We start from the raw sequence: 26,108 nt of genomic DNA on the forward strand, positions 1-26,108 counted from the left end.
AATAAATTCATACAACCATATACTTATATTAAAATTATAAAATATAAAATTATATAATAATTTATATAATATCTTAAGTTAGTATATACAAATATGTTACACATATAAATATGTGTGTTGGGCTGGAGAGATGGCTCAGTGGTTAAGAACACCCGACTGTTCTTCCAGAGGTCATGAGTTCAATTCCCAGCAACCACATGGTGGCTCACAACCATCTGTAAAGAGATCCGATGCCCTCTTCTGGTGTATCTGAAGACAGCTACAGTGTACTTATATATAATAAATAAAATAAATCTTTAAAAAAAATAAATATGTGTGTTTATATTTATAAACACATATGTGAGTTTTATTGGAGTTGCCTCTATTCAGGGTATAATGCTCCTTAAAGAAGCCATAGTGGCCCAATAAAAAGCCCAATCCTAGGTGTTGAATATCTCTCCTTGAGTTGAAAGGTCAGGGATGACCTAGAGACCTCAAGGAAGTACAACCTGTTGTCACTGATTTTTGTTACCCAGAAGAACTGGATAACTAGACCGTAAAGCTGAGGACACCACACACTTTGACAGGACACAGAGAAACCAAATTGGTACTGACCAGGAAGCTTCCTCCCTGTTGGGTGACTTTCGTATCACTGGAAGATGCTATACGGGCTGCTTGCCACAAAGTCATCACTGCACCAAACCAACTGTGAACCCTGTGAGATTCAACCAGTGGCCTGACAAGATAGGCCCATGAGGGGACACTATTGGCATGGGTGCCATGGGGGTCAGCTACCTAAAGTTTTGATCTTCTGTTCTTACGTGTCTACAATCCTGGATAAGTTTGGAAAAAGAAAGTAGAAAAGTAAGTTTAGTGATATAAATGGGTGTGACAGACTGGCAATCAGAGATTAGATCAGACAGACAAACGATGGCTGTGAGTGGTAAAACCCTAGAAGATGATGGGGGTATGTATCTGAATTTAGTTCTAATTCCAGATGAAAAAGAAAATGAAGCCAACTCTCACTAGATATGAGCCCGGATTCCTGGTTAGCTGAGTGTTCACCAGAGATAGTGCTGTAGCTAAAACTTTAGTTTGAAATAGTCCCAGTCTGTTTATGCCTCCCACATGCTCAGCAGAAACAAATGAAGAGTAGGGCTGGAAGAATTCACTTTAAATGTAAACACACACAGACACACAGACACAGACACAGACACAGACACAGACACACACACACACACACACACACACACACACACACACACACACTGAAACATTCTAACAAATAAACCAGACAGGAAAAGAAGCCATAGACAAGGAACAAGAACCAATAGAAATAACTACCTATAAAACGAGCCCCTGAAGCCCGTCCAGTGTTAAACCTGTTAGACACAAAATACAAAATGCATGTGCTTGTGTCTTAGTCAGCGTTCTATTGCTGTGAAGAGACCCCACAGCACCTCTTTAACTGGGGCTTGCTTACAGTTTCCAAGGTTCAGTTCATTGTCATCATGATGGGGAACATGGTGGCACAAGGACAGACATGGTGCTAGAGAAAGAGCTGAGAATTGTCCATCCAGGTCTGCAGGCAGCAGGTAGTAAGCCTCGGGGCCTGGCTTGGGCTTCTGAAACCTCAAAACCCACACCCCAGTGACACACTTCCTCCAAAAAGGGAACCCCTCTTGACCCTTTCAAATAGTGCCACTCCCTGGTGACCTGGTGTCCAATCTCTGAGCCTCCGGGGCCATTCTTATTCAGCTTGAATGTTGGCTTTTTTTTTTCAAAGAAGCAATGAAAGGAGGACATATTGGCCCAGCTGTCTGCCAGCAGAACGTGTGTATATGCACATGATAGAATTTTATCCAGTCTCAGAAAGAGCAAAATTAATATTATTTTCAGGAAAGTGAAGAGAACCAATGAGTGTCATTCTCTGTGAAATAAGTCACACTGAGAAAGATAGATAGCCCATGTTTTCTCTTATAGACCAAGTCTAGACTTCAGAAAACGTCACAAAAATAGGAGTGGGGCCATTTGGAGTGGAGAGCAGGGAATAGGGACAGTTGGCGATTGGTAGGTCCTTCATTGTATTCGTGGATGGAACGGCCATGCTAAAACACGATGACTACAAGACTATAAAGAGAATAAATGAGTGCTGGGGAGGAACCGAGAGTTTCTAATCATCGCAGTCCATACTATCATCACTCCCTTGCCCCAAACCTCTCAACTTCCAAGGAACCACAAAGATAATTCATTTCATGAGAACGTAATTATACTTTTTTTTAAATTTATTTAATACTTAATAATAATTCTTTGGTTTCCGGACAAATATCCCCCTCCCCCTCCCCTTCCTTATGGGTGTTCCCCTCCCAACCCTCCCCCCATTGCCGCCCTCCCCCCACCAGTCTAGTTCACTGGGGGTTCAGTCTTAGCAGGACCCAGGGCTTCCCCTTCCACTGGTGCTCTTACTAGGATATTCATTGCTACCTATGAGGTCAGAGTCCAGGGTCAGTCCATGTATAGTCTTTAGGTAGTGGCTTAGTCCCTGGAAGCTCTGGTTGCTTGGCATTGTTGTACATATGGGGTCTCGAGCCCCTTCAAGCTCTTCCAGTTCTTTCTCTGATTCCTTCAACGGGGGTCCTATTCTCAGTTCAGTGGTATGCTGCTGGTATTCGCCTCTGTATTTGCTGTATTCTGGCTGTGTCTCTCAGGAGCGATCTACATCCGGCTCCTGTCGGTCTGCACTTCTTTGCTTCATCCATCTTGTCTAATTGGGTGGCTGTATATATATGGGCCACATGTGCGGCAGGCTCTGAATGGGTGTTCCTTCAGTCTCTGTTTTAATCTTTGCCTCTCTCTTCCCTGCCAAGGGTATTCTTGTTCCCCTTTTAGAGAAGGAGTGAAGCATTCACATTTTGATCATTCGTCTTGAGTTTCATTTGTTCTAGGCATCTAGGGTAATTCAAGCATTTGGGCTAATAGCCACTTATCAGTGAGTGCATACCATGTATGTCTTTCTGTGTTTGGGTTAGCTCACTCAGGATGATATTTTCCAGTTCCAACCATTTGCCTACGAATTTCATAAACTCGTTGTTTTTGATAGCTGAGTAATATTCCATTGTGTAGATGTACCACATTTTCTGTATACATTCCTCTGTTGAAGGGCATCTGGGTTCTTTCCAGCTTCTGGCTATTATAAATAAGGCTGCGATGAACATAGTGGAGCACGTGTCTTTTTTATATGTTGGGGCATCTTTTGGGTATATGTCCAAGAGAGGTATAGCTGGATCCTCAGGCAGTTCAATGTCCAATTTTCTGAGGAACCTCCAGACTGATTTCCAGAATGGTTGTACCAGTCTGCAATCCCACCAACAATGGAGGAGTGTTCCTCTTTCTCCGCATCCTCGCCAGCATCTGCTGTCACCTGAGTTTTTGATCTTAGCCATTCTCACTGGTGTGAGGTGAAATCTCAGGGTTGTTTTGATTTGCATTTCCCTTATGACTAAAGATGTTGAACATTTCTTTAGGTGTTTCTCAGCCATTCGGCATTCCTCAGCTGTGAATTCTTTGTTTAGCTCTGAACCCCATTTTTAATAGGGTTATTTGTCTCCCTGCGGTCTAACTTCTTGAGTTCTTTGTATATTTTGGATATAAGGCCTCTATCTGTTGTAGGATTGGTAAAGATCTTTTCCCAATCTGTTGGTTGCCAATTTGTCCTAACCACAGTGTCCTTTGCCTTACAGAAGCTTTGCAGTTTTTTGTCGATTTGTCGATTCTTGATCTTAGAGCATAAGCCATTGGTGTTTTGTTCAGGAAATTTTTTCCAGTGCCCATGTGTTCCAGATGCTTCCCTAGTTTTTCTTCTATTAGTTTGAGTGTGTCTGGTTTGATGTGGAGGTCCTTGATCCACTTGGACTTAAGCTTTGTACAGGGTGATAAGCATGGATCGATCTGCATTCTTCTACATGTTGACCTCCAGTTGAACCAGCACCATTTGCTGAAAATGCTATCTTTTTTCCATTGGATGGTTTTGGCTCCTTTGTCAAAAATCAAGTGCCCATAGGTATGTGGGTTCATTTCTCGGTCTTCAATTCTATTCCATTGGTCTATCTGTCTGTCTCTGTACCAATACCATGCAGTTTTTATCACTATTGCTCTGTAATACTGCTTGAATTCAGGGATAGTGATTCCCCCTGAAGTCCTTTTATTGTTGAGGATAGTTTTAGCTATCCTGGGTTTTTTGTTATTCCAGATGAATTTGCAAATTGTTCTGTCTAACTCTTTGAAGAATTGGATTGGTATTTTGATGGGGATTGCATTGAATCTGTAGATCGCTTTTGGTAGGATGGCCATTTTTACTATATTAATCCTGCCAATACATGAGCATGGGAGATCTTTCCATCTTCCGAGGTCTTCTTCAATTTCTTTCTTCAGAGTCTTGAAGTTCTTATCATACAGATCTTTTATTTGCTTGGTTAAAGTCACACCGAGGTACTTTATATTATTTGGGTCTATTATGAAGGGTGTCGTTTCCCTAATTTCTTTCTCGGCTTGTTTCTCTTTTGTGTAGAGGAAGGCTACTGATTTATTTGAGTTAATTTTATACCCAGCCACTTTGCTGAAGTTGTTTATCAGGTTTAGTAGTTCTCTGGTGGAACTTTTGGGATCACTTAAATAAACTATCATATCATCTGCAAATAGTGATATTTTGACTTCTTCTTTTCCGATCTGTATCCCCTTGATCTCCTTTTGTTGTCTGATTGCTCTGGCTAGAACTTCAAGAACTATATTGAATAAGTAGGGAGAGAGTGGGCAGCCTTGTCTAGTCCCTGATTTTAGTGGGATTGCTTCAAGTTTCTCTCCATTTAGTTTAATGTTAGCAACTGGTTTGCTGTATATGGCTTTTACTAGGTTTAGGTATGGGCCTTGAATTCCTATTCTTTCCAGGACTTTTATCATGAAGGGGTGTTGAATTTTGTCAAATGCTTTCTCAGCATCTAATGAAATGATCATGTGGTTTTGTTCTTTCAGTTTGTTTATATAATGGATCACGTTGATGGTTTTCCATATATTAAACCATCCCTGCATGCCTGGGATGAAGCCTACTTGATCATGGTGGATGATTGTTTTGATGTGCTCTTGGATTCGGTTTGCCAGAATTTTATTGAGTATTTTTGCGTCGATATTCATAAGGGAAATTGGTCTGAAGTTCTCTTTCTTTGTTGTGTCTTTGTGTGGTTTAGGTATAAGAGTAATTGTGGCTTCATAGAAGGAATTCGGAAGTGATCCATCTGTTTCAATTTTGTGGAATAGTTTGGATAATATTGGTATGAGGTCTTCTATGAAGGTTTGATAGAATTCTGCACTAAACCCATCTGGACCTGGGCTCTTTTTGGTTGGGAGACCTTTAATGACTGCTTCTATTTCATTAGGAGTTATGGGGTTGTTTAACTGGTTTATCTGTTCCTGATTTAACTTCGGTACCTGATATTTGTCTAGGAAATTGTCCATTTCCTGTAGATTTTCAAGTTTTGTTGAATATAGGCTTTTATAGTAAGATCTGATGATATTTTGAATTTCCTCTGAATCCGTAGTTATGTCTCCCTTTTCATTTCTGATTTTGTTAATTTGGACACACTCTCTGGGTCCTCTTGTTAGTCTGGCTAAGGGTTTATCTATCTTGTTGATTTTCTCAAAGAACCAACTTTTGGTTCTGTTGATTCTTTCTATGGTCCTTTTTGTTTCTACTTGGTTGATTTCAGCTCTGAGTTTGATTATTTCCTGCCTTCTACTCCTCCTGGGTGTATTTGCTTCTTTTTGCTCTAGAGCTTTTAGGTGTGCTGTCAAGCTGCTGACATATGCTCTTTCCTCTTTCTTTCCGCAGGCACACAGCGCTATGAGTTTTCCTCTTAGCACAGCTTTCATTGTGTCCCATAAGTTTGGGTATGTTGTACCTTCATTTTCATTAAATTCTAAAAAGTTTTTAATTTCTTTCTTTATTTCTTCCTTGACTAGGTTATCATTGAGTAGAGCATTGTTCAATTTCCACGTATATGTGGGCATTCTTCCCTTATTGTTATTGAAGACCAGTTTTAGGCCGTGGTGGTCTGATAGCACACATGGGATTATTTCTATCTTTCTGTACCTGTTGAGGCCCGTTTTTTGACCAACTATATGGTCAATTTTGGAGAAAGTACCATGAGGAGCTGAGAAGAAGGTATATCCTTTTGCTTTAGGATAGAATGTTCTATAAATATCTGTTAAGTCCATTTGGCTCATGACTTCTCTTAGTCTGTCTACGTCTCTGTGTAATTTCTGTTTCCATGATCTGTCCATTGATGAGAGTGGGGTGTAGAAATCTCCCACTATTATTGTGTGAGGTGCAATGTGTGTTTTGAGCTTTAGTAAGGTTTCTTTTACGTATGTAGGTGCCCTTGTATTTGGGGCATAGATATTTAGGATTGAGAGTTCATCTTGGTGGATTTTTCCTTTGATGAATATGAAGTGTCCTTCCTTATCTTTTTTGATGACTTTTAATTGAAAATTGTTTTTATTTGATATTAGAATGGCTACTCCAGCTTGCTTCTTCTGACCATTTGCTTGGAAAGTTGTTTTCCAGCCTTTCACTCTGAGGTAGTGTCTGTCTTTGTCTCTGAGGTGTGTTTCCTGTAGGCAGCAGAATGCAGGGTCCTCGTTGCGTATCCAGTTTGTTAATCTATGTCTTTTTATTGGGGAGTTGAGGCCATTGATGTTGAGAGATATTAAGGAATAGTGATTATTGCTTCCTGTTATATTCGTATTTGGATGTGAGGTTATGTTTGTGTGCTTTTCTTCTCTTTGTTTTGTTGCCAAGACGATTAGTTTCTTGCTTCTTCTAGGGTATAGCTTGCCTCCTTATGTTGGGCTTTACCCTTTATTATCCTTTGTAGTGCTGGATTTGTAGAAAGATATTGTGTAAATTTGGTTTTGTCATGGAATATCTTGGTTTCTCCATCTATGTTAATTGAGAGTTTTGCAGGATACAGTAACCTGGGCTGGCACTTGTGTTCTCTTAGGGTCTGTATGACATCTGTCCAGGATCTTCTGGCCTTCATAGTTTCTGGCGAAAAGTCTGGTGTGATTCTGATAGGTCTGCCTTTATATGTTACTTGACCTTTTTCCCTTACTGCTTTTAATATTCTTTCTTTATTTTGTTCGTTTGGTGTTTTGACTATTATGTGACGGGAGGTGTTTCTTTTCTGGTCCAATCTATTTGGAGTTCTGTAGGCTTCTTGTATGCCTATGGGTATCTCTTTTTTTAGGTTAGGGAAGTTTTCTTCTATGATTTTGTTGAAGATATTTACTGGTCCTTTGAGCTGGGAGTCTTCACTCTCTTCTATACCTATTATCCTTAGGTTTGATCTTCTCATTGAGTCCTGGATTTCCTGTATGTTTTGGACCAGTAGCTTTTTCCGCTTTACATTATCTTTGACAGTTGAGTCAATGATTTCTAGGGAATCTTCTGCTCCTGAGATTCTCTCTTCCATCTCTTGTATTCTGTTGGTGAGGCTTCTATCTACAGCTCCTTGTCTCTTCTTTTGATTTTCTATATCCAGGGTTGTTTCCATGTGTTCTTTCTTGATTGCTTCTATTTCCATTTTTAATTCCTTCAACTGTTTGATTGTGTTTTCCTGGAATTCTTTCAGGCATTTTTGCGATTCCTCTCTGTAGGCTTCTACTTGTTCTCTAAGGGAGTTCTTCACGTCTTTCTTGAAGTCCTCCAGCATCATGATCAAATATGATTTTGAAACTAGATCTTGCTTTTCTGGTGTGTTTGGATATTCCATGTTTATTTTGGTGGGAGAATTGGGCTCCGATGATGCCATGTAGTCTTGGTTTCTGTTGCTTGGGTTCCTGCGCTTGCCTCTCGCCATCAGATTATCTCTAGTGTTACTTTGTTCTGCTATTTCTGACCGTGGCTAGACTGTCCTATAAGCCTGTGTGTCAGGAGTGCTGTAGACCTGTTTTCCTGTTTTCTTCCAGCCAGTTATGGGGACAGAGTGTTCTGCTTTCGGGCGTGTAGTTTTTCCTCTCTACAGGTCTTCAGCTGTTCCTGTGGGCCTGTGTCTTGAGTTCACCAGGCAGGTCACTTGCAGGGGAAAAGTTGGTCCTACCTGAGGTTCCGAGGCTCAAGTGTGCTCGTGGGGTACTGCCTAAGTCCTCTCCGCGGCGGCAGCAACCGAGGAGATCTGCGCCACTCTTTCTGGGAGCCTCCGTGCACCAGGGTTCCAGATGGTGTTTGGTGTTTTCCTCTGGCGTCTGGATGTGCGCAGAGTGAAGTCTCTTCTGGTTTCCCAGGCGTGTCTGCCTCTCTGTAGTTTTAGCTCTCCCTCCCACGGGATTTGGGTACAGAGAACTGTTTATCCGGTCTGTTTCCTTCAGGTTCCGGCGGTGTCTCAGGCGCAGGGGTCCTGCCGCTCCTGGGCCCTCCCCCTACGGGAACCCAGAGGCCTTATACAGTTTCCTCTTGGGCCAGGGATGTGGGCAGGGGTGGGCAGTGTTGGTGGTCTCCTCCGCTCTGCAGCCTCAGGAGTGCCCACCTGACCAGGCGGTGAGGTCTCTCTCCCATGGGGTTTGGGAGCAGAGAGCTGCTGCGGGCCGGGATCCGCAGGACATAATTATACTTAACAATGCACTTAACCCTCCAAAGCAGAACAAATCAGTCTTAGTGCATCCAGTGCCAAGTCCAATCCCTCAAAAGAACTTTTTGTTTCTCCTTTAATTTTGCCATGATATGTAAGACTTCCCAGTTGTCACCAGTTAGCACTGATGTGCCTAACATATGTCATATACAAGTAGGAGAAATGGAAAAGGGGGAAAATAAAAGATAGTTCAAATATAAATAGCATAGAAGTAGACAGATACTGTAGCTGTTGTTTGAGACAGAGTCTCTCTCTACAGTCCTAGCTGTCCTAGAACTTGCTATGTAGACCAGATTGGCCTTGAACATTTGGAGAAAACTTTTCTTTCTCTCTCCGGAGTGCCGTGATTAAAGGCATATGGTATCTGCAACTCTCTGATAACCTTTCCATTCTGGTTTTATAGCTCTTATTACCATATAACTTATTATCCAGACCAAAGGCTCAAAGAGTTAAACAAAGCTTTATTAGAACAACAGGTGAATATCAAACATGACCTAGGTCACCAGCAACAAGAGAACACCCTATTAATACAAAGGACGCCTTGAAAGGATATCCACTCCTCTGAGAGACCAGTGAACCCCATGCACGTCAGCTCTCTTGCTTTCCAGTCCTTGTTCTTTTATTCTTTGTTATTGGGACAACATGATAAAAATGCCTGGCTCTCAGCACACCTCCATCCAGTGCTTCAGGATGAAGCCAAACAAAACAGGCAAATTCAGACCCAAGCACACCACAGGAAGAAGAGATCACTGTCCTCCACTTGATGACATCAGCCGCCACTGGGGAGATGGCCAGTGCCTCTGGATTCATGCACCTTTGGGGCAAGTCAGCCCAGTACTGATGCTGCAGTGGCAAGAAAAGTCAATGCTTGGTAATGGCAGTCTCCACATCAGCCTGGATAAAGGAAAGCCACAGCAGGCACCATGGCCACACTATTCATGACCCCACCGCATAAGCACTTGGGAGGCTGGCAAAAGGAAGAGCGGTCACCAAAGGAAGAGCCTCTTCTCTGGTGATAAAGTGAATGTGGGTCATGTGACACCTGAACATTTAAATACTCCAGAATCTTGTCGAGGACCCTATCTACATGTGCTCCCTTTAAATTTCTTCTCACCAGTTTCTATTTTGTGCAAATCCTCACCATGTATCTAAGATTCAGTTACTGTCCACTATTACGGCACTGGCCGTTATCCTCTAGATAAAAAAATGAAGAAACATTAACAAGAAGCCCTGTTTGATGGGAGATCTGTTCTCCACAGAATTCACAGCACTCTGCAAATGTCCTCTATTTTTACTCTGCAGTCAGTGGAGCCTCAAAGACCTCCCAATGTCTGAGAACAGAAACCATCAACTCTTGAGTGCATGCAAGACCGTCTTACATCACTTGCACACCAGGACAGAAAGGTCACATCAGGCTTAGATGTCAGAGATAGCACGTGTCTAAGAGTCAGTCAGCAGCCAAGGTTTCAGGATCACCCATCACTATGGGGTCAGGTCGTGGGAGCTTGATCTCAGCACTGTTTGAACCACCGGGGACATAGAGAAAAGTCCTCTGCCCTGAGTTCAAGTCTGGTAGATTTTTAGTTAATATATAATACACAGAACAGTATGTAATGTTATGTAAGTATGTCCATATACCTTAAAATATGTTTATATATTATATACTGTGTATAAATTATGTGCTAATATATAAATATATGAATGTATTATATATATATATATATATATATATATATATATATATATATATCAAAGTGGGTAAATGTAGAACAGTAGCAGCAACAATCAACAGGATGGTCCTTTTATCTGGACATGAGCTGAGGGATATCTTGTGCCCCACATCAGTGTGACTTACCTCTCTTATCCGCTTACCACCACCTGAGCGTACGCCTTACATCATCAGCATAAGGGATTAGCACAACGTCCCATGAGATGCTGTTGGAAAACAAGCTCTCTGGCAGTAGGTTCATAGGGTGGATGTAATCCTGGAAGGTAAAAAAAAAATTCTTTTTCCGCCTATGAGGCTAGTGGAACACTGAGGAGGGAAGCGCCTTTTCAGATGAGCAGCTGCTTACTGGCCACCAGGACTAGAGAACCCTGGAAAGAGCCTGGACTGAGCTCACGAAAACTTCCCGGGTGTCCCAGATTCTCGTGTCTTCTGAGAAGCCAGCCAGACGAGCTTCAGAGAGGCAGTCTAAGCTTTGCAGCTCAGGTTTCTCAGGAAGCACATTTTGTGATGCAAACAGATATGTAGGTTTACTAGGATGGGATCGAAGATAGCTGCCTGTAGAAGGAGGAAGTCAAAATGGAGAGAGGAGGAAGTGGGTAACTCCAGCCCCAGTGAAGCCTTCCGTTGATTTCACAGGGACACTTGAGCAGCGTTGCCTGGCAGAGCTGTTCTGAGAAAGGGACAAGGTCTTCTGGGTCACGGCCTTTGGCATGGACTTTCCACAAGAAGGGGTGACTTTGGCAGAGGGCAGGCCCTGGCAGACTTTGGTTCCCTTATGAGGAAACAGATGCTTCATTCCAGAAAGTAGACCCTTCACGGCACATGCTTGGGGTTGCCCTCATTATGCCTCTTCCCTTCGAGGTCTGTATTTTGGGTTTGCCTTGTTGATTTCCTTTATGTAACTTGGTTTGTTTACTTGTTTGCTGGAACTGAACTGAGGCCTCACATGTGCTAGGTAAATAGTCTCCCACTATTCTACAATCCCAGCCCTGTCATGTCAGCCAAAGAGGGCCCAGCATCAACCATCCATACCCAGTCATTTTCCCTGATGGTAGCCATACTTTCTTCCTCTAATTATAAATCCATTCGGCTTTTGCTTCATCCTAAACAAAATGGAAGAGCCCATTCCTACTGCAGCGTCCCGTTCCTCAGATCTTGGGAGTCCACTTGGCCTCAGACGCTGATGCAAGTCTCAGGGCTGTCACAAACAGTTTCTTTCTGGGCCCTGCCTGAAGGTGAAAGAGAAACACGGACCTAAGAAATTTACCTCAGTAGACCTCCTTTAACAGTCTTTGCATTTTATAATGCAAGACTGATACTGTCAGCCTGAAAGGATCCAGAATCACCAAAGAGATAAGTTCTGGATATGTGTATTAAGAATTTTTTTTTAGATTAGATTATTTGAGGAAGGGAAGACCCACCCTGAAAATGTGGGCTGTACAACTCCATGGACTCTGGTCCACTACTATACACAAACAAAGTGAACTGGCACCAGCACTCATCACTCTCCTCTTCCTCACGTGGGTCAGCTGCGACCACTTGCATGCCTTCCTCTCCCCTGGAGGTATGAGCCAAAGCAAACTCTTTTCTTCCTCGAGTTTTTTTTTGTTTTGTTTTGTTTTTTTCCGGAGCTGGGGACCGAACCCAGGGCCTTGCGCTTCCTAGGTAAGCGCTCTACCACTGAGCTAAATCCCCAGCCCCTCGAGTTGTTTTTAATCAGGAGTTTGACCACAGCAATGCAAGATCTGATCCTTAGCTCCCTCGTCTGGAAGGAAAGGTTCTCGTGAGGACTAACAGAGCATGCATGCATTCCGCACAGCACCAGGCACATAGTAAATGCTCATTTAGCTCAACTTCATTGAACATAAGGCTCCGTATGCAATGGTTGACTGTGTAATCCTTCTGCAGATACGTATGATCATTGTTCAGTATTATTAAAGCCATTATGACTGTTGCCCTGAAAACTACTAGCCAAACTGTGTAATGCTGTGAGGACAGAAGCTCTGGGGAATCTCACAGTAGCCTAAAGGTGCAACAGTGTCCATTATGACGTGTCTACTGTGTTCTCGTCAAGAAAATGACACCTTAATAAGGTTCCATATGATCTGATTATAAGCATAAATATGGATGTTTTAAACACATCTGACTTAATATTTAATATTCTAATTCGCAGCTTCTGTAACCTAACAACGTATTTTGCGATTGAGAGCTTAGGACAGATTCCCAGGTAATGGGCAGTACCTCATGGTGCTGCAGTTTTGTTTATTGTGTTTCCTGTCTTTGCTTTTTTTGAGACAAAATCTGGTAACCCAGGCTGGCCTGGGACCCTTGTTCCCCCCATCTCAACACAGTGCCTGGTAGAAAGAGGGTGAGTTACGCTGATCGTGGTTCAAAAGAGAGCCCTTTGCTTGCTCCCAGAGGAGAAAAATCACACTGAGATAACTGCAGACCCAGAGAAACTAACACTACAACAGTCTGCTCCAAGCAGACACTGAGGCTTCAAATAAAAAACAACCCTTACATTTTTGGATTAGAACATAAGCCCTCTCCAGGGAGGTACCTCCACAGAAAAGAGACCCAAAGTGAAGGGCCCTTAGCAGGGAGTAGGCCCCAGTACCCACATGTTCACACACGCTCACACACACTCAAACATGCTCATCACCAGTGCTGTCACAAATATACTCACACACACATACGCATTCATACACACACATGCTCACACCCACACACTTCCACATATGCATGCTTTCACAATCACAAATGCTCAATCACCACCAGCCATGGAACCAAGCCCTGAGCCTGGAAGGATGGCCAGAGGTGAGAGGATCACTAGAGCCCAGCAGTTGTAGGCCAGCCGGGAAGCACACTAAGGCCACATCTCCCTGTATGTCCCCATCCGTCCCTCTGTATTTGTGTCAGTGAATGGTGACAGTATCTTCATGCTGACCAACCCCAGATTTAGCAGCTCTCCTTATTCTTCTGCAAGACCCTGGAATGCCGCATGTTAATAATTGCCGAGACTTTATTTTTATTTTTATTTTTTAAGACTTACTATCTATAGCTGTCTTCAGACACACCAGAACAGGGCACCAGATCTCAATACAGATGGTTATGGGCCACCACCATGTGGTTGCTGGGATTTGAAGTCAGGACCTTTGGGAGAGCAGTCAGTGCTCCTAACCGCTGAGCCATCTCTCCAGCCCAATTCCAGAGACTTTTGAATACATCCTGGACCTAACCCTTCCCCTCCGTCTTCTCACCCACATCACATAACCTTCTCCCATTCCGTCTCGCTCCCACAAAACCCCCTCCTCTTGCTCTTTGCCTAAACTCCAGCTCTTTTCTTACTGTAAGCTTTTTTCCTCTCGTATGCATGCCCACCTGTTTTAGGTTTTGTTTCTTTGGTTTGTTGGGACTGGGTGTGCTGTATTTGGGGGGAAAGGATTTAGCTGGAGTTTGGCAACTTTGTGGGTTCTTCTACCCTTCTCAACCCCTTTTCTTCCACCCTTTTAACCCCATAACTATATACAAGAGACACGTATGTCTATATATGAAGGATAGAGGATGGTCCTATCTCCTGCTGATCAGGAGCGTTGAGTTCCTTGGGGAAAGTTTGATCTTTGCCATCAGTATTAGTACTGCTAAACTCTCATTCTCCTCCCTCCCTCCCTCCCTCCCTCCCTCCCTTCCTTCCTTCCTTCCTTCCTTCCTTCCTTTCTTTCCTTCTCCTTCTTTTTCCTCTTCTTCCTCTTCCTCCTCCTCCTTTCTTCTTCCCTCCTCCTCCTCTTCCTCCTCTTTTTCGTCTTTGTTAAGGAGTACTCATAGACCAGAACCAACCTACAACCCACACCAACCAGCCTCTCGGGATCCTAGCACTAATACATCCTCTGAAAAGTCCCCAGAGTTCCAAGTGTCCCACAGTCGAAGCTGCTGTGGTCAGTCTGAAGTAGCCCCACATCCCACACCTGGGATTAAAACAAAAGCACAGTTCTATTCCTGTGTTCTTTAAAGAAACCAAAATTCTCACGGCAGAGAGAACAGCGTGTGGAGGGCAAGGGGGTGCCTTTTTCCTTTCCCGTTTTCTCTCAGTGCTGGAGAGCACACTTGGGACCTTATTCCTGGTCGGCAGGATCTGTGCCATTGGACCACATCCCCAGTGCCTTTGCCAGTCGCTCATTTCTAACCACGCTGCCCTGCAGGTTCTAGAGTTCCAGTCACCCTGAACTAGGTTACATTCCAGAACAGCCCAGAAGGACCTCCCAGCTTCTTCATGTGTCCGTGGCCTTGCATACCATCTATTTCCTAAAGCACTGTTCAGCCACAGCCGCCACCTCCTCTCCCGGGCGTCACTCCAAGGGTGGTAAATAGGACGCCCTTCCTTCTCTCCAGTGGGTCATCATACTGGCCTCCCCAGGAAGCCTCGAGCATGTTTAACCACCTGGAGGACCTATGCTAGGGCTTATTCCTCCATTCCCTGCCACCAGCAAGGGAGGTAGCTGTTCTAAGACAGTGCAACTGAGTGGATTAGCAGACAGAGCATGGGCAACGACTTTCTGATGGCTCCTTTGTTGTTTGTATTCCAGATCAAGTATCTACCTGGTAGCTGCCTTGGTATTTGTCCTCATGCTCACATTCATCAGTGTTCTAGTTCTGAGCTATTTCTGGTACTCGAAGATTTATAGGCGGTTTATTATTGAACCACTTCACAAGCCTCCTGGAAAACAGAAGAAGAATTAGGAAACCTGAGAGTCGACTCCGGATACATATATGTAGATAGATAGTAGTATGCATATATGTAAATATATTAAGAATTTACATTTGCCTAATAAGCTCATGCTATTATTTTATTCAATATCTGAAAAAATATAGTTAAATTACTTCTACTAATAGCATACATCACATTACTGTGTTATTTCATTTTAATGATACCATATATACTGTTACATTGCATTTAAAAAATAAACACCTTTGGCTATTATGCTGACTCCTAACAATGAAAGTTTCTGACAGTGAATAAATGTGCCAAATATGATTTTATTGGATCATATGGAACTGTGTATAGTTGTGGTTAATTTATATCTACTCAATAAAAGTAGATTTTTTAAGTCATCTGCTTTTAAGTAGATTTCAGAAGCTTTTCTAGTGGTAGGTTCACATAGGAGATGTAGATGTTATATAGAAAGGGTCATCTTGGGTTAGGTTCACAACTAGAAATATATAAAGGGGCAGCTAATATAAATTTTAATTCTGTTTTAACCTTTGATTTTCAGGTTCAAAATAGGCTTCTTAGTTTATCCAAACTGAATTGAAACTTTAAAAATAATGTTATTTTACATGTATTTGAGTGTGTGTGTGTGTGTGTGTGTGTGTGTGTGTGTGTGTGTGTGATTATGCTTTCTGGAAGTCAGTGCTATTGTGGGCCCTGGGTCTTACTGTACCAATTAAGAATGAAGTAAATGCTAGGAGTTGATGGAAAACACCTTTAATTCCAACACTCAGGAGGCTGAAGCAGGTCAATCTCCATAAGTCCCAGGTCATCCTGGTCTACAAAGTAAGTTCCAGGACACCCAGGGCTACACAGTGAAACTCTGTCTTAAAAAAATCAAAAGAAAGAAGGAGGAGGAGAGGAGGAGAGGGAGAGAGAGAGAGAGAGAGAGAGAGAGAGAGAGAGAGAGAGAGAGGATGGTTTGATTCCCATCCCTCACATAACTCATAGTAACTCCAGTTCCAGGGGATCTGACACCCTCTTCTGGCTGCTATAGGTACTGCATGCATGCGATAACAAAGATACAAGCAGCTAACACTCCCATACATGTAAAATAAAAAATGAAGGGAAATAAAGGACTTTATATTTAAAAAAGGTTTAACCTCATTTCTCATGAGGAGGGCAGAATTCAAAGGCTACATAGAGAAACTCTACTTCCTTTTTTAAATATTATTTTCTTTGTTTTGTGTATTTGGTGTTTTGACTATTACGTGACAGGAGGAGTTTCTTTTCTGGTCCAATCTATTTGGAGTTCTGTAGGCTTCTTGTATGTTTATGGGCATCTCTTTCTTTAGGTCAGGGAAGTTTTCTTCTATGATTTTGTTGAAGATATTCACTGGCCCTTTAAGTTGGGAGTCTTCACTCTCTTCTATTCTTATTGTCCTTAGGTTTGATCTTCTCATTGAATTTCCTGGATGTTTTGGGCTAGGACCTTTTTGCGTTTTATATTATCTTTGATAGCTGTGTCAATGTTTTCTATGATATCTTCTGCCCCTGAGATTCTCTTTCCTATCTCTTGTATTCTGTTGGTGATGCCTGCATCTATGACTCCTGATCTCTTTCCTAGGTTTTCTATGTCCAGGGTTGTCTCCCTTTGTGCTTTCTTTATTGTTTCTATTTCCATTTTTAAATCCTGGATGGTTTTGTTCAATTCCTTCACCTGTTTGATTGTGTTTTCCTATAATTCTTTAAGGGATTTTTGTGTTTCCCCTTTAAGGGCTTCTACTTGTTTACTTGTGTTGTCCTGTTTTTCTTTAAGAGAGTTATTTATGTCCTTCTTAAAGTCCTCTATCATTATCATGAGATGTGATTTTTAAATCCAAATCTTACTTTTCTGGTGCATTTGGATATCCAGTATTTGCTTTGGTAGGAGAACTAGGCCCTGATGATGACAAGTAGTCTTGGTTTCTGTTGCTTAGGTTCCTGTGCTTGCCTCTCGCCATTGGGTTGTCTCTGGTGGTAGCTTGTCTTGCTGTCTCTGACAGTGGCTTGACCCTCCTGTAAGCCTGTGTGTCAGCACTCCTGTAGACCTGTTTTCTTTTAGCCAGATCTGGGAACAGAGAGCTGCTCCTGGGTTTGTGTGACCTGAAGCCTCCAGGCAGGTCCCTTGGAGCAGAAAAGTTGGTCTTACCTCTGCTCTCAGGTATGTAGGTGCTCCTGGCGACTGACTTTCAGCTCTTGTCGAGGCAGAAACCCGAAGTGTCTTGCTCCTGCCTGCTCCTAGGTCCCTGTGCCTAGAGGGCACAGATGGCACTCTACTTTTTCTTTAAAGAATTATTTATTTCATGTATGTGAGTGCACTGTCGCTGTCTTCAGACACACCAGAAGAGGGCATTGGATCCCATTACAGATGTTTGTTATCCACCATGTGGTTGCTGGGAATTGAACTCAAGACCCTCTGGAAGAGCAGCCAGTGCTCTTAACCTCTAAGCCATCTCTCCATCCTCCGAGAAACTCTACTTCTAAACACAACACAACAACAACCCCACTAGCCAAGAGACTTTGAAGCCACCACTGCCTCCAGATACAATAGTGATAACATGAGCAGCTATCATCAAAGACTTTGTCAATCATTTTCCTTTCTATTTGGTAAGATACAAACTGGTGGTTACCACTAGCCTCGCAAGTCACTCCAAAACTAAAGATATCCAGGATAAAGAATATCCCTTGAAATTCCAAGGTGTGCTATCTCTCTTTGCCTGGCTGGCAACTTGGAAATGGAAAATGGGCTATCTCAAGATCTTCTAGTGAAACAGTGTTATTCAATAACCACCACAAACTGATTCAGCCAGTAACGGTTGATCTAGCAGAGCAGGAGCCGTAGCGAGCCAAGAGGAGCATGGGGTGACCTCCCAAATAGTCCCCAGGATTGGTCAGAAAGGAGACCAGTAATTTGGAAGACATCAGTCGTTAGTCTTCGTTTCAGCCACTCCCTTGCTGCGGGTGGTGGAGCATGGGGGAGTGGCGGGGCTTTATATAATCATAGCCAAACACCTGTCAGCAAGTGTCTAAGAAAGGAAACATTTATTTTTACCCCAAGTTTAAGAGGTACAGTCCATACAAACCACAGGAATAGTGTGTTCCCAGCAGTGGGAATGTGAGGTCGCCTCTGCTCCCATCAGAAAAGTCCACTTCCTCCAGCAAGACTCATAAGGGCTCCTCGGCGCTCTAACACAGTGTTTCCAGCTGGGGACCAACTATTCAGGAAAACGAACGTGTGGGAGGCCATTTTCCACTCAAACCATCACACTGTTCGAGGTGGCCAAGGGGACCCCCGCCTTGTGGTAGCCATGCACTTTGGTAGTCTCTCCCTTTGCCTTACTGACAGCATAAGCACTAAAATAAAACAGAAGCAATTCCAGGCCACTTCTGATATGTGGCTTCCTGCTTGGTTGTCCCCTACTGTCTTTTGCAACAGTTCTTCTGGAATAAGCAGCTACCATTTCAGGAGCAGCCTTACAAAAAGGCCAGGACACAGCAAATTCAAGCCTCCCACTGACTGAGCGGCATAGTGAGCTTGAAGGCCTATCTGTACTCCTCACCCAATCCATAGGTATTGGACTCTACTAGTGCAGAAGACAAAAACTCAAGAGACTCGGGTAAGAAGCACTCGCTTAAACTGCTCTTGTTACTCCCTGACTCTGGAGACAGAAATAATGTTCTTTCCAAGTTACTGTACATGTTGGGTGAATTGCTGTACAGGAAAACACAACAGGCAATAGATTGAAATTCTACCAGCTTTTGAAACCTTCATGGCTTTGGGATTGACCTGATTGAGGTGACAGCAGATACACATACAGAAGGGCTAGCATCAGATTGGTCATGTGCTCAGGGGGAGACATAGCAGTAGTGGTTTGGAAACGCAGCACGCTGCTTATATGCCACACTGAAAGACCCCAGCTTAGCAGCAGTAACGCCATTTTGCAAGGCTGTACTTAAGATGACTGGTTCAGGGAAAGGTTAGAACACTGAGTACACAGCGGCTGCCAAGCAAGATATGTTTGGTTGAAGGCCTGGCAACAGGACGACTTCGGTTGAACACCTGACAATGAAAAAAAGCCCCGGGAGAGGTCCCACACCCTGGTGGGGGGCCGAGTCAATCGTTATGTTCCAAGAAGGTAGCTAAGAAACTTGCCCCCGGGCTGAACCCTTGGGGGGCCGAGTCAGCCGTTATGTTTCAGGAAGGTAGCTAGAAAACTTGCCCCTGGGCTAAACCCTTGCCATATTAGAATCCACCAATTATATCCCTGTAACCATGCATCTGCTTCTGTATGCTTGCTTCTGCTCCCCAAAATCCTATAAAAGCCCATCCTTGGTTCCGTGGGGCGCGCCAGTCCCCCGAGTGACTGAAGCGCCCGCAGGTGCCTGTGCCTGTGTATCCCGACAATAAACCAAATCCTCTTGCTGATTGCATCCTGTGGTGTCTCGGTCTGGTCTTTGGAGTTGGAGGGTCTCCATCCCGAGGGAAAGTTCTCCCTGAGAGCTTTTCAACACAAACGAGGAGGAGGTAGGTTAATCTCTGTAGTGGTCTTTGTAGGGGACAGTTTCAGCCTCCGGTCATCTTGGAGACAAAACTGTAGTCTGTAATTTCTTTGAGCATGCACACTCCAGGGGAAGCCACTCCATTCCCATGGCACTAGCATGTTTGACATGCTTGTGTTAATACTACATATTCACTTGGGATTCCACCCACAGTTTGAGCTGTTTCCTCCTGGAGAGAAGGGATTAGTTCTTCCAGGATATAAGAAAGGGCTTGTGACTAAATGTTTTGTCAAAACTACTATTCCTTCTGTTTCAAATATCTTTCCCTGGTTTGCTCTTTGGTGCAGGTGGCTGGGACTCTGCAAACTACATTTCTGCCACCCTGTCACTCTCTGGATGTGACTAGATTCTAGGAGGAGACTAGGAGACAAGAGAAAGGAGTTCCTGTCTCCTACCTGTGTTAGTTACTTTTCTGTTGCTGCAAAAAAACAAACAAACAAACAAAACAACAACAAAAAAAAAAACTACGATCAAGGCAACTTATATAAAAAGGGGTTTATTTTGGCTTATGGTCTCAGAAGGCTAAGAATCACAGCAGAGGGACACAGCGACAAGCTGCAGGCATGGCAGCAGGAGCAGGAAGCCAAGAGCACATGTCTTTAAATGCAAGAAGGAATCAAGAGAGAGGTAGAAGTAGAGTAGAGAAGTAGGCTTTGTCTTGGTTACCCTTCTGTAACTGAAGAGACACCACGGACACGGCAATTCTTACAAAAGAAAGCGTTTAACTGGGGTCTTGCTTACAGCTTCAGAGGTTTAGTCCATTATCATCATGACAAGAAGCAGGCATGGCTGGAGCAGTAGCTGTGAGGTTTACATCCTGATGCACAGACAGCAAGGAGAGAGACACACAGTGGGCCTAGCAATGGCTTTGGAAACTTCAAAGCCTGATGCAGTGACACCTCTTCCAACAAGGCCCCACCAAGTCCACCACACTACTTAATCACCCACAACTGGAGACTAAGCATGCAAACATACGAGCCTATGGAGGCCATTTTCATTCACACCACCACATTCCACTCGCTGACGCTCCCCTCCCATCCCCACCATAGGCTTGTAGTAGTTATCACAAGGCAAAATGCATTTAGTCAACTTCAAAAGTCCCCATAGTCTATAAGTCTTAACACGTTAAAAATCCAAAGTCCAAACTTTTCTGAGACTTAAGGAGATCTCTTAACTCTAAACACCTGTAAAATTAAAAAGAAAGTTATATAGTTCCAACATATGACACTGAATATACATTACCATTTTATTTTATCTTATGTTTGTTCAAGATAAGGCTGGCCTTGAACTCATAGATTTGACTGTCTCTGCCTCCCAAGTGCTGGGATTAAAAGCATGCCTTGTGCTACCCACCGCCTGGCTACATTACCATCTTAAAGGGAGGAAAGGAAGTATAGGAAATACTGGGCTAAAGCCACACCAACTGAAACCCAGCAAACTCCAAATTCTGCATCCCCATGACTGGTGCCAAAGTGCTCTTCAGAATTCCAACTATTTTCAGTGTTGTTGACTGAAACACATCTCTCTCTCTCTCTCTCTCTCTCTCTCTCTCTCTCTCTCTCTCTCTGGCTGGTTCCATATTGTGTTAGAAGCTCTCCTTGACCCATATGACCCATAGCTCTGGCATTTCCAATATTGTGGGGCTCCCACACAATCCAGGTTTCACCTTCATAGTTTCATGCAATGGCCTCTGTGGGCCTCTATGCAGAGACAACCCTGACATATGCCTGGCCTCACCAGCTTTCCTTAGCCACATAGGAAACATCTCTCCTGTATCCATTTTTTTACTCTAAATTCAGAACCACATCACTACATCATGGAAGCTGTCAAATTCTGCTGCCTGCTTGGGCTAAAGTCTGGTCTTTCCTCTTTGTATTACATTTGTACTAGGTTTCCGTTGTTACGTAGGCCTAGGCAATTGCTCAGGCCTTTTCTGTTTACAGGTTGCAGGGTTAGCTGGGTAAGATCTTGTCTGAGCTCACCAGTCCCTTTATCCCTTTAGACCTTTCCTTAAGCTTCTTGTCTCCTTGAGCATAGGCCTCGGCTACAGCATTACACTTCCTGCTTCTCCTTCTCCAATACTACCTTTCGAATCTCTCTTTGCCAGCTTTTCATTGTAGATCTGCACAAGAGTGATCATTGATAACCACATGATACAGTCAATACTAGACTGTCTTGAAACCTCCTCTGCCAACACTCTTCAATTGAGCCTCAGTCATATTTTTAGGACAAGGCAGAAAAAAGCAGCCACATTTGCCAAAATATCACAAGAGTGGTCTCTAGGCCACTCACTAATATCTGTCCCCTCTGAAGCCTCTTGAGCTGGGCTCCCACAGTTCACACATCCCTCGGCACCACTCTTCATGCTCCTGCTACAACAACCCAATAAACCCTGCTTAAAGCTGTCCGCTAATTTTCTAGATTCAGAGTCTCAAAGCCTTCCATGTTCCTTCGAACAACAGCATGACCAGGCCTATCACAGTGATGTATACTCCTTGGTACCAGCTTTTTAGTTACTATACTATTGCTGTAAACAGACAGCATAACCAAGGTAACTCATAAAAGAAAGCCCTTGACTAGGGATTGCTTACAGCTTCAAAGGTGAGTCCATTGTCATCACAGTGAGAAGCGGGTAGGCATACTGCCATGCCTGACTTTTCGCACGGGTGCTGGAGATCTGACCATATGCTTGCATACCCATTAAACCATCACTACGGTGCCTTATTTTTCATTTTTAATTTATATTTAAATTTTTTCTCTTATGTATATTTTGATCATATTCTTTCCCCTCTTCCATCTCATCCTGGATTCTCCTCTACTTCTTTATACATCCAACTTCATATTCTCTTTTTCCACGTCCAAAACTGAACATGAAGCAAAAAGGATCAAAACAAATAACACCTCCCTCCATCATAAGATAACCAAAAAAAAAAAAAAAAAAGAGCATAGATGGCAAAAAAAGCAGAGTCTGTTTTATGTTGGTCAACCACACCTAGTCATGGGGCCTGCCCTGGTGTGCAGTTGACATACCGAATGACACTTTTTTGAAGAAAATGCATTTTCCCCATCCCCAGCTTCTTGGTTAGGGGTAGGACTTTGTGTCTACTTTCTCTTCTTTGTACTGGAATTTTACCTACTTTGAATTTCTACAGGTAGAGTGCTATCATGTTCTCTGTGAGTTCACATGTGTCTGGATGATACTGTTTCTTTGGAGTCATGTACCACCTCTGGCTTTTACAATCCTTCCTTCTCCTCCTTGGCACAGTTCCTTGAGCCTTGAGGGGAATGGTTTAATAAAGATATTCCTCTTAGTGCTGGGTGCTCCAAAATCTCTCATTCTCTTGTGCATTGCCTGTTTATGGTCTTAATTACCATCTACTACAGGAAGAAGCTTCTGTGATGAGGGTTGAGTAAAGCACTGATCTGTGAACATAGCAATTTATCATCAGGACTCATTCTATTACTATGTTCCTTTGCAAAATAATAGTACTAGTTTTCTCCCTGGGTCCATGACCTATCTAGTTGCAGGTTCTTAGCCACTTTAAAGATTTCAGGTTTGAGTTCCAGCAGCAGAGTGAGCTATAAGCCCAGTTTAAACAAACAAACAAACAAACAAACAAACATAAATAATGTGGTTGGTTACTCCTGTAACATTTGTGCCACTACTGCATCATTGCATCACATGTCTGGTAGACAAGTTGCTACTGTAGCAACTAGGTTTGCACCTAGGTGAGACAGATAGTTACTTTTCTCCTCTGGTATCATGAAAAATACGCCTCAGTACCATGAACACTAGTCAGTAAGAATGAAACTTCTAGTCGGGCAACAGTTCCATTTTTTTTTTTTTCATGTTTGATGACTTAAGTGGTGCCTTTGGCAATAAGACCTTCCTGTAAGGTTATGGAAAGTAATCAATAGTCTTGGCAATAGCGTAATGTTGGAGGAAGATATCTATGGGACCTTTTTGGCCAATAACTTAACAAGATGTAACCCATTCTGGCACTGGTGGTTTTATTTGCCTAAGATGTCTAGTTGGTTCATTGTCTCCCCCAGTAAATAGTACAATAGTACGTTTTCATATGGTTTTTCAAAAGGCTATTAATGTTAGTTCTCCCTCCCCATATTCCTTTCTTTAACCTATCCTTCCATCTCCTCCCCCGTTTTTCTTTCCAACCACATTTTTTTCAGTATTTCCTAGTGCGTCATTCTTTAATTTGAACATAGCCTAGAGTCATTTGCAAAAGAAGTCCCAATTAAAGGATTACCTTGGCCAAATTAGCCTGTGGGTATTGTCTTGATTAATCCATATAATAAGGCCCAACCCATCATGGGTGGTACCATCCCCTGGACAGGCAGTCTTGGGTTTTATAAGAAATCTAGCCAAGGGCTGGAGAGATGGCTCAGCGGTTAAGAGCACTGACTGTTCTTCCAGAGGTCCTGAGTTCAAATCCCAGCAACCACATGGTGGCTCACAACCATCTGTAACAGAATCTGATGCCCTCTTCTGGTGTGTCTGAAGACAGCTACAGTGTACTTATATGTAATAAATAAATAAATCTTAAAAAAAAAAAAAAAAGAAATCTAGCCAAGCATAGGCCAGTGAATAAGCCAGCAAGCACTGTTCCTCCAAGGAGTTTGCTTTTAAGTTCCGGCCCTACCCTGACTTCCTCCGATCATAGACTGTGACCCATAAACCTCTTCTTTCCTAAGCTGCTTTCAGCCAGAGCATCTGTTAATCACAGCAATAGAAAGGCTGTCCAATAAGTTTCCAGGCTTTAAATTGTACTTAAATGTTTGTTTTAGTCAGTTTAATAGTTATAACTCCATTTCATTTATGCAAATGCCCTACTCAACATCTCATGAGCCTCTAAAAGACACTTGAAATATAACATGACCCAACAACAATTCAATTTTCCTTTCCAACCTGCTTCTCCCTCAAATGTTTGATACATTATGAATAGCATACTATGTACTCAAATGTGTCAAAAATCTAGAACCTACTTTGACATTACCCCCTACTCCCCCAACAAATTTAATGTCCAAACTTGTTCATATAATGCTGGTCACTAGATTCCCAAAATCAGGAAGAAACCAAGCCACAAATCCAAAGTGCTGTTTAAGTTTCTTGCGTTATATTTGTTAATGTTCCAAGGACCAAATCAAGGCTTGCTAAAGGCAGGAGAAAGGGATATCTATCTATCTATATATCTATATATATAATTTGAGACTATTTTTACAATCTACCCTGTTAATCTTCATGTTTTCATTTCCTTTGCCTCTTTAAAGTTTCACACAAAAACTCAATCAAACTTTTAAAAGACGCACATACTCGTGTCATTCCTTGGTTCAGACACTACCAACTCTTCTTTTAAAATCCAACCTCAGGGGCTGGAGAGATGGCTCACTTCTTAAAAGCACTTGTTGCTCTGTAGAGGATCTGAGTTTGGATCCCAGCACTCAGGCCAAGCAACTTACAGTGACCTACAACTTCCTACAACTTTGGTCACAGAGCATCACTCACTGCCTACTTCTGTCCTCCTTGGTCACCGCGCCTTTCTCTCTATCTCATACACAGACACACACACAGACACAGACACACACACACACACACACGCATCCACGCATCCACGCACGCACGCACACATTAATAAATCTAAAATTTAGATATCCAATCTCAACTGAAAACTCGGGATCTGGCTTCTGACTAGTTAACTGCCTGCCCATGGATTGATTTCCTCTTCGGGCTATTCGATTTTGTTCCTTGAATATAGAAAACTTTGGCGTCTTATATCTAATGCACTTTTTTTTCTAATTAGAATTCTTAGATCTCAGGGGGTTGGGGATTTAGCTCGGTGGTAGAGCGCTTGCATAGCAAGTGCAAGGCCCTGGGATCGGTACTCAGCTCAAAAAAAAAAAAAAAAATCTTAGATCTCTTATGTTTGACGAGATTCCTGTCAGAGTTTAGCATAAAACAAGTAGTCATTCCCCACACATCCTAAGATAACTCTATCATCTTAATTTTTCTACAAAACACACATCACTGGAATTTTGTTTCAGTTGTTTCAGTTGCTGAATTCCTCAGTCTACCATATCACACGGCATAGGGCAGGAACACAAAATATACTTGTTGAAATGGGTGCACAAACGCTGTGTCCTAGGACGGAGCTAATCTGAGTTGCTACACTCTTACCACGTGCACAGGATACTCTCAAGAAATGTGAATTCCGTTTTGAGGGTTAACTGAGTTTGTTACATCCTACTTTTCAGCAGTAACCTTCCTCCTTTATTGCCTCACTCCTATATTTGGGAAAAAAAAGAAGGGCTTTGAAAACTTAGTCATTACTTCTTCACATTGCGTTGGATTCACATTTCATGCCACAAACACCAGAAACAGCACTGAAAGCTACAAGTCAAA

The 26,108-nt window shown here is 42.8% G+C and overlaps 1 protein-coding gene across 17 annotated transcripts in view; it reads left to right on the forward strand.

The window, feature by feature from the left end:
* Catspere (catsper channel auxiliary subunit epsilon) overlaps window positions 1-15,364 on the forward strand; it is a 151,092-nt gene extending 135,728 nt beyond the window's left edge. For 13 of the 17 annotated variants that reach the window (XM_087581704.1, XM_087581696.1, XM_087581701.1 and 10 more), the window contains 2 exons: window positions 12,560-12,613; window positions 14,970-15,364. In XM_087581704.1, the coding sequence (XP_087437830.1) occupies window positions 12,560-12,613; window positions 14,970-15,123 (208 nt within the window). In that variant the 3' untranslated portion in view covers window positions 15,124-15,364. The remainder of the gene's footprint in view (window positions 1-12,559; window positions 12,614-14,969) is intronic. The other 4 variants (XM_087581698.1, XM_087581694.1, XM_087581700.1 and 1 more) reach the window with 1 other exon arrangement.
* Window positions 15,365-26,108: the final 10,744 nt, after the last annotated feature.

This window comes from Rattus norvegicus, chromosome 13 (genome assembly GCF_021556685.1).
Source record: "Rattus norvegicus strain SHRSP/BbbUtx chromosome 13, alternate assembly SHRSP_T2T, whole genome shotgun sequence".
Lineage (NCBI taxonomy): Eukaryota > Metazoa > Chordata > Mammalia > Rodentia > Muridae > Rattus > Rattus norvegicus.